The sequence below is a fragment of the Notothenia rossii genome (assembly GCF_949606895.1).
Source record: "Notothenia rossii genome assembly, chromosome: 1".
In the NCBI taxonomy this organism is placed as follows: Eukaryota; Metazoa; Chordata; class Actinopteri; order Perciformes; family Nototheniidae; genus Notothenia; species Notothenia rossii.
Window position 1 is genome coordinate 10290417 of NC_136912.1, and position 18998 is coordinate 10309414.

The following is an 18998-nucleotide window of genomic DNA, read 5'->3' on the forward strand; positions in this document are numbered from 1 at the left end:
CCATCTGTTTTAAACGCGGAGCGAGTCACAATAGTCCGATATAAGCATGAAGAATAGTCCACAAGGCACCAGCACAACAAACACAGCCGAGTTCAAGTTATGTTCCCCGGATGAGCTGAGCAGGCAGAGCCGCTGTAGCATCACGGAGCTGCTAGCAGAGCAGAAAGCTAACAGCAGCAGTCACTGGACAGACCTGTCACTCAATGTGACCACGCCCTAATGTATGCATTGCTTAATATAATTTAAACAAATTATAAATGGTAGTAATTCAATAATAAATGGTGATTTGTCGTTGCAATGAGGCTCCCTTTTACCAATTGGAAATGGTAGTAACTCGTAAAAAAATGGGAATGTGTTTAACACTTTACAAGGCTCCCTTTTGGCAGTTATAAATGTTATGATAATGATAAATAAATGGTCTTAAAGAGATGCCACGAAACATCAAGATGGATGGGGGGGGATCAATCAAAAGGCTTAGTCATCTTGCCATATAGTGAGCCTATGTTGATGTATGATTAGAACTGGTTTATAAATGGTTCTTAAAGTTCCCATGTCATGCTTTTCAGGTTATTACCCGTCCCCTTGTGTGTGATGAAGGTTTTTATGCATGTAAATGGTCTGAAAAGTCACAAACCCTCAAAGTACCCCCTATAGCGAGTAAAACTCTAACACTGGGCTCACAGGGGGGGGGGGGGCAGGAGCTCGAACAAGCTGTTTAGGACAGAGAGGGAATACACATACAGAGATGCTGTATGAGAAAGCAATGCGATTTTGGAAAATTGCACAGTATAAATCTATTTTAGTATAACTCGACAATGGAATTATGATCAGTAGAAATGGCCATGACATGGGGCCTTTAATGATTAATGAAGTGTTTGCAACCTAATTAATAACCTAATTATAATGTTAAAGCGGAGGTCAACACACCGCTTTGATGAGCTCCACAACGATGTTCGTGTTGCATACTGATGCCAGTATAGGTACCCAATATTCAGCATTTAATGGGAAATGTATATTATGATATATTGTTCAGAGAAGGAAATAGCTATAGATAGATAGCTATAATAAATCATCTTCTGGTGATACAAAGCAAAAAAACCAAATTAATACAGAGAAGAAGAACAGGCGTAATGGGGAAACAATGTTTTCTACAGTTTCAGAGGAAGACAAGTCTTTAGATAATTAGAGGAGTAATAATATATCATACATGTTACTTCAATAAATCTCAGCCTCTCGTACCCTCAGGGGTTGAAGTACTACAGGTTATAAACTTATTTTTGAAAACCAAAAATGTAAATTAATTAGCTATATTTCCAGTATCGGCCTTAACAGTTAGGGAACTTTTGGTTATCGGTATTGGCTGGGAAATATCTATTTTATGCATCTCTAGTTTTAGTTATTTTCACATTACAGTTTTCAGTGTGTTGTCTGTTCAGTGGATTGCAGAGGGTGAGGCTTTGTTAGAAAAGGTGACGTCATGTACTTGCACCAAACTACATTTTTGCAACCCACGAATCAAAAATGTGATGAAGGATTGTAAGCTTATGTTGTCAATCAAATGTATTAAACCACACCTGCACAGTGCTTATTAAGGCAAATAATTATCTTTCTTTCAAAGATAAACTCCTATTATTATATATAGGATTTTTCGATTTCGAAAATGTTATCATACTATCCGTTCACCAAATGTTCAGCCACTTTCATGGTTCATTTACCCACAAGTACCTAAAACTAGACCGGGAGTCCTTAAAAATCCCTGAAGCTTAACAATTTGAGCCTCGGCACATTTATTCTGCTCTGAGAGAGAGGAAGGCTACAGTCATGAGGGGGTTGAGGGCATTGTTGGGGTAAAGTGAGACAAATGAGACCCTAGAGAGTACTACTTAGCCACTCATAAAGGTCAGATATGGAGCCACACCAGTGGATGCTAATCCTGACCCCCGGGACGTGTGCACATGCGCCTGTGGATGCAATTGTTTCACAGTCCTGTGACATTTAAACCTGAATGAGCAGACAATCCTGGGTGTACGTGTGTGTGCTACTGTTTGGCTGGAAGCAGTGGGCTTTAGAGCCAGTGGAGGTTTAATTAGAAATGGCCTCGGGGTCAATTAAAACATTAGAGGCAATTTTTTCATGTTGACAAAAGGCAGCAGTTAGTCCTGTAACTATTATCTTGATTTTGTTTACCATTAGAAACTTTTAGATTCTGCATTTTATTTTTGGAAGTCAATGAAACATTTCAATAACCTGCATATGTTTTAATATAACAATAAAATTGCCTTGGCATCTGTACACAATGTTGCTTTTATTTGTATGTTCTCTACCTATAGTTTTGACATTACAGCAAAGATGTCGCCACTTTAAAATGATTAAAAGGGCCCTTTTCTGCTCATTTTCAGGTCCATATCAGTAATTAGAGTCTCTACTGTGACATGTCTCCATGCTTTAATCTTCAAAAAGCTCTTTATTTTCTTATCCTGCCTGTGCTGCAGCACCTTTTTTCACCCTCTGTCTGAAACCAGAGCCCAGTCTGCTCTGATTGGTTAGCTGGCCGGCTCTGTTGTGATTGGTCAACCGCTTAGAAATGTCCCGCCCCTTGACCTTTCACGTACAATGTCTTGTAGAAATAGCCAATAGAAGCGCTAGTGTTGCATACTGATGTCACTTTGTTACGGAAGTAAACAATGGAGTTGTTTCAGGAAGGGGGGGGGGAGAACCTATACAAGGTAAAGCGATAACCCAAAAAGCTTCATAGGGCAGTTATTATAATACAATCATGTAATTGCTTTGGCATCTGCACACTTTTATTTTTATTATTATCTGTTTAAATTGCAGCAAAGATACTATTAAGATGCCGCCTCTCAAATTATTAAGCAGCAAGAAATAATAATAATAATAAATATTCTCTTGATTTTTGAATATGTTGTTTACTATTTTAAACTTTTACTCTTTGTATCATGCTTCTTTTAATTCAACATAATATTGAAATAACGTGAATTTGTTTAATACAACAATATAATTGCCTTGGCATCTGTACACAATTCTCAACCATGATTTTCCCCTATAGCAGAGATACCGCCAAAGACGAATCATTATGAGGCATCACTGTGCGTTAGTAATTATGTGGGCTAGTCACTCAGTCTAATTGGCATTTCACTAATAACACACAGGCAGGAAACAGTGTTTCCCCCCTGTGTTGCAGCTATAAACTCGTCACAGGTCACACTGATTGGGGCACCTGAGAGCAGGGAGAATGCAATTTGTGAGTTTTAGCTGAATGTGGTGCAGATAACGACGGACGGGTCACAGCAACACGGAGTAATGAGACGAGAGGAATTCACAATGCAGTTAATGCATGTGTGTGTGCGTGACAGAGAGGAAGAACTGTGGACGTCTTTATATACTGCAACATTTCTGCTTTAGAGAACATGTTTATTCTTATAAGATATTCTGTTTGCATGTGTCTACTTAGCCTACGAATCTACCAAAAAGGCCTAATCCTCCAGGTAATTTCTTCCAAAGAAAACAGAACGGCTCAGTGGATGCGGAAGATATTTGAGATAATTCTACAAAAATATAAGCACACAATTTGGCTCCTGTAAAACTGAATAGATGTTACTCGTGCAGAAGTCGCAATAAGCAATAGTAGGCTACACCAAACACGGAAATAAACCAAACCCAGACAGCCGTTAATATATGATCATTAACAGCAAGGAGCTGTTAAAAAAGACCCATTAACTATTAAATTGCCATGAATTATTTTAGACTTTATTGGTCCCCAGATGATAAACCTACAGACTCACTATAGTGATCCTGCCTTTTGCTCTATCGCCCCTATGAGGCGGATTTCAACAACTACTGAATGGATTGCAATGTCATTTGGTATAGACATCCTTGTTCCTCAGAATTATGGAGATTACTTTTCACCAAGTATCATAATTTAACTTGTTTAATATTTTGGTTATTGACCATAAAAACTAAAGACATTCCCATCATCCCCAGTTGTCCTTACGGCTAAATATTATGTGATGACTGGCTCAATTTAAATGGTGAAATTACTTGTGTATATAGCCATGTTAGCATGCAGCTCCGTGAGGTCAACTCTGCTGTCACTTTTCACTCTTAGCGCATCACCATTTAATACTTTTTGAGTCTGTTGTGGATATTTATTATCTTCAAAAACATTTGTTGAACAATAAAATATTGAAAATTGTGATATCACTCAAAAAACTCACCCGAGAGACCAATGCAGATTGCAGTGGTTAATGTCCTGGTACAAAATGAGACAGTTACTCCATCTTGTGGAAGGGAGAAGAAATGCCAGTTCTATGATAGTGGTGAATAACAAAATGTCAAACAGGACATCTGACTACATGATGGGAAAAGCAAGACCACATAAATGCTGCAGGAGTTTAATAGCAGAGCACTTGTTTTAATATGCTTGTGTCGTTTTCACGCTATTTTCTACTCGTTTACTTCCCTGTTATGTCAAACACTGAAGCAAAATGTCCGATAAATGAAGGATATGCGACCAAAACAGTAGAACACACATGTAACTTTAATTCAGGGACTGCTTTGGGAAACAACAGCAACAAAAAACTCAGTTACTAGATGTGAGACTAGTTAACCTGAACAAAACCCTTTATTCTTTGAGTAAAATGTCAAAAACCATAACTTAAAAATTGAATTCAGCATTAAAAACTGTAAGTTGATGGCAGCAACGCTGCAGAATGGTGACATGTACAGTTCAATTAAAAAATCGACATCTCAATAAAGTTGGTACTAACGTATCAGATATCTTTTTACAAATATTTTAAAAAATGTAATTACGTCAGGATTCTGTACTTCTCTTGTTGAGTCGTTTCAGTCATTACAAAAAAAACAAAAGCACTACAATATGCAACGTAAGATGATGGTTTCTTTTTAGAAATGACAAAACTCTTCTCTGAATATGAGATCCTTTACTCCCCGTCACCTTCATCCTCCTTCTTGTCATGTGGCACATTGTTGTCATTGTCTTCTTCACCTTTCTTCTTCTCCCCTTCATCCTTGTTCGTCTCCTTTTCATCCTTTTTCTCCTCCTTGTTCGTCTCCTTTTCATCCTCCTTGTTCGTCTCCTTCTCATCCTTTTTCTCCTCCTTGTTCGTCTCCTTCTCATCCTTTTTGTCCTTCTCCCCAGGTGTATTTGTTTCCGTTTCTGCATCAGGCTTTGGTGTGTCCTCTTTAACTACTTCCTGGACATTGTACTTCCTGTACAGTGAATAGTCTTTTACCACACTGAGGCAACACACCGCTTTGATGACCTCCACCACGATCGTCAGTTCTGGGTTAGTCAAATCAACTTTGTTCTTTGGGTTCAGCTTCCCCACCATGCCTGGAACAGTAAAAAAACAAGTGCCCATTTTATTCAATGACAACCAAAAAGAGTAAAAAAAAAATAATTGACATTACAACAGGGCATTAGGGTGGTCCCTAAAATTGAAAGTCTAAGCTCCAATCCCCAGAATTCATTCTATTAGTAAAGAAAACTTGATGAGAAAGGGGTACATGTTATCAGATTGAGGGAAACAATTCACCAGGAGAGTCTTCTTGACTAATATAATTAATTGTGGGGGTTGGAGCTTAGACTTTTTGACTTTCAATTATAAGGACCACCCTATGTGAGGCTAAACTTCAAGGTTGATGAGGGAGGGATAAATGTTGTTGGAATTTGAATAAAATTCACCGGAAGAGTTTTCTTGACTATCATAATGAATTCCGGCGGTTGGAGCTTAAAATAAATGAATTGGAAAATGTACATGGCATTAAGGACCACCCTACAGGGCCTGTTAGCTGGATTTCAAACCTACCTGCAATGGTTTTGATGATCTCGTCCCTCTTGTTGTGGCTGCTGTTGCGGGCCTTGAAGGCGATCTGGTACGTGCCGCAGTTCGGGGCTTTGAACCAAGGCTCCAGGAAAGTTGCCAGGTATCTCACCATGTCCTCCTGGAACGCTTTGCATGTCCCCGTTACCTGGAAGAGACCAAAGCAAGGTAAAGAAATTGCGTACAACAGCATATACCGTAAGCTTAATTCTTTCTGCATTTTCATTGCATCACTTGCACTATTTGACATCCTTATTTATTATATGCTGCATTGTTGGAGGAGCGAGGAACTTAAGATTTGAATCACCAAAAACTACACTTTAGCTATTGTGCATATGACACAAAAGCCTAGTATTTTTAATCTCTTTTTTTAAATCACATTTACAATAACTGTCAATGTGTCCTGAGAGTTCAATAGACTACTCTTAACATTATCCAGATTAAAACACACCCTAAGGAAACCAACACAACAGAGCCCATGAGTCTCTAAGGTAGTGAACTCTGAATACGTAGCGATAATCAAAAATGAATTAAGCTTGTGTTACTATAATTCCGTTCTTTGCCTTGAATGTTTTCAGAAACATACTTTAGTGTACGGGTTAGCTGTAAGATCAATGTGCATGACAAACTAAAGCATTGGAACACTTTTTCTCAACCAAAATGATTCAGAAATCTGTTTCTGAAGACATTTCGGGTGAGAAATAAGAAGCACAGTTACAGAATATGAATTCATAAATGATCAGCGCTGCCTAGTCTGGCAGTGGATGAGCCGTAATCAATGAACACTGTATTAAAAGACATCTCGCTCTGATTGCTGTTTTCCTTCTGGGTCACTTGAATCTTGCAAATGTAATTAGGAAGAACTGAGGATATAGGTTCAGTAAATATGACAAAAAGCTATATTGTTTTATAAACTGACCAAAAAAAGATTGATCATTTCAAAAAATCTCATTCGCAATTAACAAACAAACCAAATAAACGTGGTTTGAGAGGTCACAATCTTCTGTTATCAGATATATTATATTAAAAACAATGTCAGCTTCTCACTGGCAGCATCCTCAGGATCACACGTGACTTGTGCTTTTTGGTGGTGTGGAGATCAGACAGGACGAGGTGAACCAACTTGTCAGCTTCTAGGAGAGAGAAAGAAAAAAAACGAGTAATATTCAAGTTTAAAATCACATCAATGATTAATTCAATGACTTGGTTCAGCTCTGGGAGCCGTACATGCACACTATGAGGGATGGGAATGTGGACTGCCTCTGAAAGGAACTGTGAAATGATTTATTTATTTTATTTGTAGGCCTATGCTTTTAATACTGGTGCAAGTTGAGGGTGTGTGTATGCATGTATTGTATGTGTCTGTGATGTACATGTTTTAGTTCAATAATAAAATACCAATTAATACAAAAAAAGATGAATTCAATAAAAGGGGCTACCTATATTTTGAGTTTTTATGAAGATGACGTTGTTAGCCCCGCTGTCCAAAGCCATGAAGCGTCTCTCCCGTTTGGCTCCAGAAGCTTTGAGCTGTGCCACCTCCTTCTTCAGCGCTACGTCCACATCTTCTTCCTCGGCCTCCCCGTCACTGCTGCTCCCGTTGTTCTCCTGCAACTGTGGTCATGGAAGAGGCATTTTCAGTATACTACACTTCTACTGCAACTCCACTATTACTTAGGGTTAGGGCAGGGGCCGGCAACCTGCAGCTCTTGAAGCCCTCTGCTCTGGCTCCCTTGAGCTTAGACACAAATAAGAAGGAAATAAAATAAAAGTATTTGTAGGACTATTTACATTTTGTTGCACGGTTGAAAATGTTTCGTATCTTGTATTTTGAGGTGATACTGTGACACATAAATAAAAAACAAAACGATTTTAATTAGGTCAACTAAAAGATGCGTCATGTCCTGCTAGGGTCCCGCGCCAGCGCCTTTTCTTGCAGGTGAGTAACCTGACCCCCGGCTCGATGAGCGAACTATGGATACATCAAAGAAAGGTATCGGAGGAACACAGGATTTAATTCTGCGTGGACAGAGTTATCTGCTTTCACAGCAGACGATGCTGGTTTACCGGTATGTTTGATATGTAGAGAGAAGTTGTCAAAGGTGCTGCAGCCTTTACGTATCGAGGAACAACAAGGGAGAGGAAGACAGCTGACGATCTTCAGTCATAATTCAATCAGTTAACTCTTTTTAGTGGGTCAATTTTAAATTGTATTTTCTTTCCCTTCAAATGTGCAAAGGACTCTCCAAGTGCTGTGTTTACATTTATTTTAAGTAGGCCCGTGTATTTTTTATTTTTTATTCTCTTTATAGGAGTTCTTTGTTTCTTATTAGAGGTTAAAGGTGGGGTAGGTAATTTTGGAGAAACCAGCTTGAGTGCGCTAGAATTTGAAAATACACAACCAGAAAAAATCTGCCACTTCCTTACAGAGCCCCTCCTCCAACACACACGAACGCACACATGACCAATGAGGGCACGAGATAGGTTTGTGCACAGATGGAAGGCTGACAGGCAGGTAGGCCATCCAGTTACTTTAGCCGGGCCGGCTCAGATGATTGGTCGTGCTTTTTACAACACTACGGCTTCCAGAGATGACATTTTTTGATGGATTTTTTGTCAAAGCACTTCAGATATTCATTGCTATCGGAATGTTCAGAGCATTCCATGGAATATAACAAAAAGTGTATCTCGAGCCGGTTTCTCAAACTTACCTACCTCACCTTTAACAGTTTTATATAATGTAATAAATAATAAATGCAAAAAAACCTGTAGTTTTTGTCTATGATATAACAATAAATACAACTTTATAAGCAATCAAGCTATCAAATATGTTTTGCGGCTCCAGACAATTTTTTTGGGGTGAAAATGGGGCAAAATGAGGTTGCAGACCCCTGGGTCAGGGGTTTTGTACTTAATATCATTTAAGTACAAAAAATGTCCCTTGCTAATGACTTTTTTGTTCAATCAACACTCCAAACACCACATATATAACATTTATAACAATATAAAACAATAAATTCCTCAAATGTAATAAGGTTGAATTAACTAAATGTTAACAACACTTTTGTCATTGTCCATCCAAACTATATTTACTGATTACTGTTATCCCAAATATAATTTTTTTACCAACAAAAATTAAGAAACAAGTAGTGGTTTTGAAGATACTGCCTGGAACAGTTTAATTTAAGTCTATGGACAATACTATTTTAAAGCACTGGCTAAGGAAGGTCCGCCAGTAAAGCAACATGTTTGACTTATTTTTATGTTATAAATGACATTGCTCCTCTCTAAATGTTTGATTTCCTTTCCATTCATGTTCCAGACAGGTCCCTAAGGTTCAACACATTATTTAAATGTTCATATATGTAAGCCACCATAAAAGTAAGATCGTAAGTGTAGATGCCTTCTGTTTTTAATCTCCTAAAATCTGAACTCATTGTATTTTTTTTAAAAAGGGAATTGAGGAACTATAAAAAAAATTAATGTGGCTTGCTGTTAATATGGAATAAGGTTAACACCCTAGTTTTAAAAGTTTTAATCATAGCTTTTGTGAAGCACTTCGGTCTGCATATTTGAAGTACTTGTGTAAATGTGTGCAGCAACTAAATATTAAATTATTAAGGGTCAAATATCCAAATGTATCTCCACAGTAGATGCAGTTCACATGCTCCATTTTGCACAAGAATAACAGTGAAACAGGGCCCTGGACAAGTACAATTAAACATGTAATATTATAGTTATTATAGTATTTCGAAAGGGAATCAAATACTTTAAATATGGAGTTATGTTTAATCCTTAGTTTTATAATCATTGCTTTTATACTCTGTTTTATCCCTGCCGTTTAGTTTATTGTATTGACTTTTTTCCTCTTGCACATTTAAGTGAATGTTTTTATTTCAATTTGTGTTGAAAGGTGCTATATAAAAAAACTTGCCTTGTCTTATTTTATTAATGTTGTTATAGCAAAGCACTTTGGGTATGTAGGAAATGTGCTAAATGAAAACAAGTTGAGAAGCCACTAAACATTCAATTATTAAGGTTTAAAAATTTGAATTTAGCCTTCACTCTGTCTCCAAAGTACATGCAGTTCACATGCTCCATTTTGCACACGACTATCTTGAAACACACTCCAAGATAAGAGATATTTTAACATGTAAAACTGAAGTGTTTCTCACCTTCTCGGGCCCATACAGCTGGTCTGCGTACTCATTGAGCAGGTTGAAGGCCTCCGCCGTGCACTTCCTCTCGTTCATGTTGCATGTGATGAGGATCCCCTGCATGCCCACCTCCAGCTCCCGGGAGCCTTTCCATCTCTTGTTGCCGTGACCCCCTCCGTACCGCTTCTTCCCCCGCTTTTTGTCGTTGGACACGGCGGCAGACATGTTAGCAGAGAGGTTTTCACCACTCCACAAGCAGCGCTTCTGTGCTGTTTTAGGTCACACCGCCGAGTAAAAAAAGTAGGGCTGTAAGGAGTTTTAAAGCTATAGCGACTACAAAGTAAAAGCCATGTGTACTTTAGAGAAATTATACCGTCTGTGTGCGCCTTAATGTGCGTTCAAATGAAGTGAAGCTGTTTCAGAGAACCGATGTTTCATTCAGTTTCAGTCAGAACCATGTCACAACATAGCACGTTTTTCGGTTGCCCTGTACAGCGTGGGAGGAGGGACAAAAGTCTTCAATGATTCGCGAAACGGTGTTCGCCTTTGGTTTTGAGCATTAACGGCTACTGGAAACCAGAAGTGGATTCCAAATTCAAGATATGTTAAAAACACACATAAAGTATAACAGGCAGTTGTATTGTACAATGACATTCTTACGTGAAGCTTTCCACACCTTAATCATTACAAACCAACATATAAGATACAAACTAGCATATAAGAACATTTAAAAATATAAACTGACAAAGGCCTACATTATTAAAAAAAGAAAGTATGTATGTGTTTATCCATATGAATTTGAAATGTGTTGTTGCATAAATACAAGCTACAACGTTTTTATCTTTAGATGTTGTACATATTATTATATAACTTGTGTTATTTTATATTGCTCTATTTTACTTTCTTTTTTGTTTCAGTATTGTTGGAGGGACCTGGGACTTAAGATGTTAATTCCCAACAACTACGCTACAGCTATTGTGCTTCTGATACAACTTTTGAATCTTGAAAACAGTAAGAAAGAGAAATGAAAATGGTGAAACAAGTCCTTTAAAATATCAGTAAAGAAATGTGCATGGTGCATTTAAATATACAAAAAAGTAAGGGCAATAAAAAGAGGTCTAAAACCTGTGAAAATATGTATATCTGATTAAAGTAGAGGGCTTTTCAGTTTTAAAGGATATATAATTGTGCACAGGTTCAGAGTATTAGGAGGGTCACAAAGGTGTGCGTTAATATTGCTGAAATGAGATTTTGTATGCAGGACTTTTAATAGGATACTTTACCATAGTTCTGCTAGTTTTAAACATTAGAAGACCCCTTATAACTGTCCAGAAAAAATGAAAATTATGATACAAAATCATGATTAAAACAGTCGCCTCTTCATTTTATTCAACAAAAACTTTGATCACCACATTTAAAAAAAAGTATGTAATTACTCCTATAAGAAATGGCAAAAGGAGTTCATTATCAGAGTTCATCAGTGGTCAAAATGTAAAAAATACAATCATTTCAACACATTTCCTGAGGTAAATGAAATGTTCATTAGTGCAAATTAAATCTAATATCCTTTAAAGGTATAACAACATTTAACGGACATTAAAAAGTGTTTACTTTACAATGATGTGAAATTCAGAAATCAATTAAGCAGACTTGAAATTAATTGTCCAAACAAACAATAATACATTTTATAGAAAATGGTTTGAGTTAATTAAATGACAACTTTGATTTGTTCTGCTAAAGGTAGTTCATAAAAAGAGTTCTCTGTTTTCATAAGCATCTATTTAGATCTTTTTTTTCAAACAAAACATAAAAACACATTTGATGAAACACGATGTTTGTCTTTGTGGGGATATAAAAACACCCACATCTCTATTACGGAGGTAAAACACTCCTTCTTAGCTTATTTTTCTCCAACAAGTTAAAGCTTGTGCTTGGGCTTAGAACAATTGATAATGCCAGCAAGCGTAAGGGACAGGTTGCAAACAAAAAATCCAACTCAGGGTTCAAACTCTTTTCTAATAATCTAAAATAAACTAAATCTAACGAGCCTCCCTCCAAATCCCCTTCCCAAACTATAATTATAAACGTCAACACACCACAAGGAACGTAAAACAACAAATTGGTGTTGTTAGTACTCACAGCTGTCAAACTAGCAGATAACTTGCAGGTAGACAGTTTGGCCATCCCTTAATTTAAACAAAAGTATTGGTTTAAGTTATTAAAGACCTGCAACAGCTACATCTTTTTTTGTCAGAGCATTGGATTAACTGCTGAGATTCTAAAAGTATTTCAACAAGTACAACCATGTTCCCCCTTAAATACGTTCCCAACCCTCGCTTTAAAGGTCCCATGTCATGCTTTTCTGGTTATTACCCGTCCCCTTGTGTGTTATGAAGCTTTTTATGCATGTTGGTCACCCTGTAGCGAGTAAAACTCTAACACAGTCTACGCTGCCCCAAAACGCCTCCTTGGAGATTTCTCATTTTCCATTGTTTACTTCCTGGGTAAAGTTACTGAAAGATACATTCTTTGTGATTTTGCACTCCTCAATACCCAGAGGCCGCACCCTCTGCCAGCCTTTCACGAAACAAAGCTTCCCAAACCTTTCAGCGATTCATGCCGGATATGTACAGCGTAGGGCACTGAAGAACGATGCTGTTCCAACTTTGTTTGGACCAGCGGGAGATTCCGGTACACAACCTGTAAGTATTCATTGTTGTTTGTGTATTTATGATGTTTAAAACAAACAAGGTATCTACAATGACTGTTTAAATGGGTGAACGTTTTTTGGGTTGCTAAGTTGGGATCGCGGAGAAATGCTCACCGCAGACCCATTCTCACAGCGTTATAAACCTTTTTCTTACTCAACATCAAGCCACACTTATTGTTTTTACTTCGGCTGTGAGTGTTTATGTGTGCTCAGGATGAGTTTCGCTTGTTCTCCTGTATCGTCGACACGGAAGCCTGTCTGCTCCTCGCAGCAACGAGCCTCTCAACGTCGCGACCAATCAGAGCACACTGGGCTCACAGGGAGGGGGGGGGGCTCCAACAAGCCGTTTAGGACAGAGTGAATACACATACTATACAGAGATGCTGTATGAGAAACCAATGGGAGTTTGGAAAATTGCATAATATAAATCTATTCTAGTAGACCTCAACAATGGAATTCTGATCAGTAGAAATGGCCGTGACATGGGACCTTTAATAGCTCTTTCTCAGCAGGGTTAGGGGTGGAGGACGGCTCAGAGAGGAGTTGATCTGACAGAGTGACACAGAGGACCCGACTGCAGGAGCGACCACTGAACTGCTCTTCCTCACAGCCGACTCCCACTTAAAGAACTCGCAGCCTTTCTGGATCCTCCCTCCGTTGCCTGAGCGCCGAACCGGGCAGCAGAAGAACCCTCGTCCGTGGTTCGGACCCCCGTTAGAAACCAGCTGACGCTTTGCACGACGCCCACACCCACACAGAGGGGACGTGATCCTCTGACCTACTCTCTTTGATATAGAAAATGAGGATTGATTGAGTGAGTTGGTGGACAAAGAGGCGAGGACAGTTTTGGAAAAAGAGTCACCGGTGGAACAAACAGAGGTTTTAGTTGCGGCGGTGTAGATGGGGAAGGAAGATCTTGGAGTCTCTTTGGGCTTTGGGTGCTGTGTGACGACTGCTCTGGGTTTGATGAATGAAGTGAAAGGGGTGGAGGTCTTTTCTGGGACGAAGGGTTTGTGCTTGACTACAGAGGATGTTTTTAATAATTGAGTCATTTTGTTAAACGAATATGAGTTTTCTTGTGCTGGTAGAAAGGTTTTAAGTCCCGTTTTGTAATTTGATTTGTCCGAGGGCACGGCTCTAGGCACAGCAAAAGTACTGTTCTCCGAGATTGTTGAATGCTGCCTAATTTCATGTAAGTTATTGGACAAATTAATGTGGGATAGGATTTTGTTTGTAGGTAGAGACGTTGTTGTTGATGATTCACCGGTCATATTATGAATTTTAAAGTTGTCAACAATGCTCTGTGTTTCTCTTATTGTGTCCCTTAATGTGACATGGCCGCCTGGTAAATGTGCAGCATCAGGCTTTCCCCACAAATGACATCCGTTGTCAAAATCTGACACATAATCATGATCAAATTCTCTCTCAGTTTCACCAATACTGACACTTTCTTCCTCCAACACCACGTCATCATATGAACCACACCTGTCCTCCGGTTCCACACAAAATGCTTCCCCATATCCTTCTTCTTCTCTTGTTTTAGAGGGCTGGTTTGGAACATTTGAGAGGCAGCCCAGAGTAGTGGAGCACAGAACAAGACTGGTGGTGTTATTGTGGGGTGAAGGACAGTTTATCCTAATTAAAGAGGAAGTATTAGCCCCTGCTGAAACTGACATCCTGCTGCATCCCATTAGTGGTGTATTTGTGCCATTCAGCAGTGTCTTTGGTGAGACCAGGCTTTGAACAGAGTTCTCCTTTGTGTCTAAATACTTTGTAATGTCCTCTGAACATGATTTTATCTGACGTGATTTAGGAGGAATCTTGGATGATGATGGTTTTACTGTGTTTTTCTCTTTATCGGTTTTCGATTTTTCCTTTTTGCTGTCTGCAGTTGTGTTTCCAAACATGGGTTTAACCATTGATGGCGCCTATAAGCAGAAGATAAGACAAGAGATATCATCAGTAACGTATCCCTTATTCCTGATTTTTCTTGAAACCACATAGTCAAATAATTCTGTAGTATGTGCTGTGCGGTATAGTCCTGTGTGATCAGAAACAATTACTTCATATTTAATAAAACATCAAGCACTTAAGGGTCTCCTATTATACTGTTTTTCATCAATATATTATAGGTCTCAGATATATACAAAACATGTCTCTGAAGTGTTTGGCTCCAAACACCAAACAGATCATTGCAGCATTACCCATAATCCCCTCTGTTTCAGCCCTGTTTCCAAAGTGCTGATTCTCTGTCTGTGACTTTAGATGAAAATAAGGAGCCCCTCCCCCACGCCCCTTTGAGAGATATTTGGTTACAAAGAACACAAAGGACCTCTAGGAGGAGATTCAGGTGATAAGGGGGGGGGGGTACCTTGGTTGCTGATTGGCTAATGGTTACACAAGCCAAAACATCGTTATGACATCATAAAGTGGCCAAAATCTGATCAGCTCATTTTCAGACAGGTTTTTATAGAAATGGATCAGGACAAAAAGAGAGAGAATCTTTTTTCCTGAAACTTTCAGAATCTCTTCGCACAGAGGGGACACATGTTGGTGTTGAAGAGACATGGACAAGTGGATTTTGCATAATAGGTGACCTTTAAGCTGACCAAGTTTGGACTTGAATATCAATGTTTATGATTCCAACAGTTATAAATTAGTTTATTAACAAACAAAAAACTTCACAAACTATAAAAAACCCCAATGTGAAACAAGCTTCATCCACGTAGACTTGAACTAAGTCATCATTCAGAACAGGTTTTTGATCACGGAGGCAGAATAGGGGCGTTAGGAGTTGAGATGCATCGCTGGACGACGGCCACTCACCTTCTCCAGGCTCCGGGTGATCTTCATCACACACCCATCCCTCATCATCCTCACTGCCAGACAAGCGGTGTTTCGGGAGTCATCCAAACCTGAGGGAATAAGAAAAACAGCATTAGATTAAGTCTATTTTCTTAGTAGATTTCTTTTGATGACGGAACTTTTGCTTTTTGTTTACCAGAATGTTCTCGTCCTGCAAACTGTATCCCCAGATCCTGTAGCGCCCCGTTCAAGCCTTTGGGTTTCTTGTCATAAAACATCTGAAAATACAGAAAAAATGTGTTAATCGCAACGTGAGCCGGGCTGAAATGATTATGTCTCGTATAACTGATATAGGTATTTAGTAAAAGGTTTTAGCATGGTTTATTTGGACACTAAAGAACTTTTTATTTCTTATTACAGTTCGTAACTGGTAACATGACATTTGTAATTGAACACCTTTGTGTTTTTGACTGTTGTCACACAAAATAAGCAAATTAAACCCTGTAGTACTTGGCAACTTAAGATGTACATTTACCAAGAAAAGAATAAGAAAGCATGAAAGAGAAAAGTGGTGTAAAGATAAAGCCATTAAGCTCCCACTCACCCTGTAGGTTCCTCTCAGGTCTATCCAGCTGTTGAGCACATCAGGTTTATGGAGCTGCTTGCGTTTGCACTCGTACTGCAAACAAACTCCGAGATCCCAATCTGATATACAACACAGATGGGAACAAATTACAGTTACATTTTTTTTGTTTTTAAACAAATTGATATTTCTTTATTTCGAAAAACTAATGCAATTAAGCTACACAGACAATTTCGTATTCAGTGTTCTTGTCTAAGTTTTGTAATGTTGTAATGTTTGAAGATAGAAATGGCAGTCTAGTTGATGCTTAGTGTGTCTCCAATGCAGGAAATAACCTCACAAGGTAGAGACCAGTTTATTCGTTGTAGAACAATGCAACTGACTTTTACCTGACCACGTGACGAAAGCACACGGTTTCTGAGAAGGTGAGGGTGCAGAAGATTTCTGTTGTCCGTTTGGAAAGACCAAACCCTTCTCCACCTGCACCTTCTGCAGCCAGCGGTTAAACCGAGAGAGACAGATCTGGAGGGGGATCCCTGCCTCCACTTGCATCTGTTACACAGGGAAACAAACCGGTCAGATACGATGTTACATGCAGTAAAGAAAACAGAACCATAAAAATGCACTGGTGAGTTTGTGGCTTTGCATTTATGACTATACACAGAAACCTGTTTAATCCCGGTCAGCTCAGTGCAGAACTCGGACAGAAGGGGACGCTCTTGGGGTTGGACATAAGTATGAAACTCAGACTCGATCTCCCCTGTGGACGTGTTGAGCAGGACAGCAGGGAACTCAACTGCATAGCGGGAGGAGAGAATATAATATAGGTTATCAGCAATAAAGGGAAAATAATGACATGAAGGTGTTATAGAAGGCTACTCACTAATTTCCTGGCCGTAGTTGGTTTTCTCTTTCCAGCAAGTTGACTCAAAATCGATCACAATCAGGTATGCAAATATTTGATCTGAAAGGAAACAAGCCGTATAAATCACAAGTGTAAAAATGTCATGCAGAAGGAAAGTGTACTGGCATGAGGATCGAGTCCAAACATTAAAACTCTGTATGCACATTATCAATACATCAGTCATTCTTACTTGATAATAATTTTTTGGATCCATTTGTTGACTGACTCCTCTGCCTCAGTAGTCCCAGTTCTCTGTGGAGACAGAGAGGGATTCCTCTGTTAATTATTCACCAACATATTGTACTTTGCACAGCTCAACCTGAAACAGTGCCCCATCTTTTCTGGCATTATCAGCACTCTAAAATCAGTTTTAAAATATATTACTGGCATCTCGTACAAAGATTTTGCATTATTTTATGAACAAGTTATACTCAGATTCTATACAACGACTAAAAATATAAAGAAAAGACAAAAAGTGTATTTTAAAATCTATTGATTGTCCTTGCCAAGTTATTGATGATTGAAGTAAACAAATCCTTTATTTATGCTGCACGTAGTTTGAAATGTTCTTGAAAACTATGAAATCTTGTACCAAAAAAAATCATCTTCAACAAGCGTTGCTTGTAGTATGTATGCAAATATATATTTTATATATATAATTACAGTGTTTTTCTTCATTGGAAATATTCCCTTCATTTTTGCCTATTTCTCTTTCCTTAAACAGAATGACTTTTCAACGTATTTCAGAGTTCATACACTTTCTCACAAATTATTTTCAATGACTTCTCCATGACCTTTACCTAATTTTCCATGACCAAAAACAATACTCTTTCTCAGCGGTACCACTGAAAATAGTTAATTTTAACATGGAACAGGACAATAAGGTCTGCATATATATTGTGCCCATCTAAAACAAATAAAATAGTAGGCTTACTAGCTTCTACATACTAAAGCAACTAAAATCTCTTACCAAAATTATCATTATGGTATTACTATTTCGGTGATTAGATCAAATATAAATTATATTTGATGCAACTTTAGTTACATTTCCATGGCCTGGAATTAGCATTTTGAATTCCCATGACTTTTTCAGGTTTTTAATGACCGTAAGAACCCTGGTATTTCTTATTGTAAAGTGTGTAATGTGCAATTTGTTCAATACAACATTAATATATAATAAATACGTCTTACGTATGAAGTATTTAGTTAAACCTAATGATGATGACTGTTATTAGCAGCTACTACTAATATTCGTAGTCGTTTGTATGTTTATATGATCAGTAGATTAGTATATTAGTGAGTATTCTTTGTTTATTTATTCTGTATATTTTTATAATGTTTAGATACTCATCCAATTATAGGTCTTTCTTATTGAGAATATGTAATGGTTTGTATTCATTTTTAAGTGATTGTGTAATTCTGTGTAGATTGACTTTCAAAATGCTGCTGTGAGGTAAATAAAGAATATCCTTCAAAGAAGATGCTACGTCTCTGTTTGTCTTCTCGGTGTTGTTTAGGTTAGCATTAGCTGCTTAGCTAACGTTAAAGGCACTCGGTTAGTCAGTTACTTACTTTGCAAGTTTCTTTGTAGTCATTATGTTGGATATTTCTTACGTTGTTTAAGATTCTTAAAACACGCAGAAAAGGTCGCGCTGTTTCTTTTCAAATGTCCATCCATCAGTACGAGTTTGATTAACAGGGTCTGATAGTATCTTAAATCAACTCCAGAAAAAAAACATCGATCACAGAAAAAAGGCGGAGTTTATAGAAACGATTAGCATTTCCGTTTTTACCATTGGTTACCAAAACAAAACTGTAAAATAAACCATCCCATAACAAACAATAAACGTTTAAAATAGTGTGAGTATAATTGTTTACGTTTTATATTTTTAAATATGTTCAAATCCACGCAATACTACCCACATTTACTGATTAAAGGACATTACAGAGTTGACCATTCTTTTATTTTGAACGT

At 38.1% G+C, this 18998-nt stretch overlaps 2 protein-coding genes across 2 annotated transcripts; both read right to left on the minus strand.

The window, feature by feature from the left end:
- Positions 1-4540: 4540 nt before the first annotated feature.
- On the minus strand, positions 4541-10535 carry thumpd1 (THUMP domain containing 1). Its single transcript, XM_079664236.1, has 5 exons — positions 10040-10535; positions 7304-7478; positions 6912-6997; positions 5850-6012; positions 4541-5374 (listed from the first exon to the last, which is right to left on the minus strand). The coding sequence occupies exons 1-5, from the start codon at positions 10244-10246 to the stop codon at positions 4962-4964; spliced, it is 1044 nt and encodes a 347-aa protein (XP_079520362.1). The 5' UTR covers positions 10247-10535; the 3' UTR covers positions 4541-4961.
- Positions 10536-11378: 843 nt separating this feature from the next.
- eri2 (ERI1 exoribonuclease family member 2) lies at positions 11379-18734 on the minus strand. Its single transcript, XM_079680606.1, has 9 exons — positions 18596-18734; positions 17214-17275; positions 17003-17083; positions 16788-16915; positions 16509-16671; positions 16141-16241; positions 15733-15814; positions 15558-15646; positions 11379-14659 (listed from the first exon to the last, which is right to left on the minus strand). The coding sequence occupies exons 1-9, from the start codon at positions 18616-18618 to the stop codon at positions 13223-13225; spliced, it is 2166 nt and encodes a 721-aa protein (XP_079536732.1). The 5' UTR covers positions 18619-18734; the 3' UTR covers positions 11379-13222.
- Between the last annotated feature and the right edge of the window lie 264 nt (positions 18735-18998).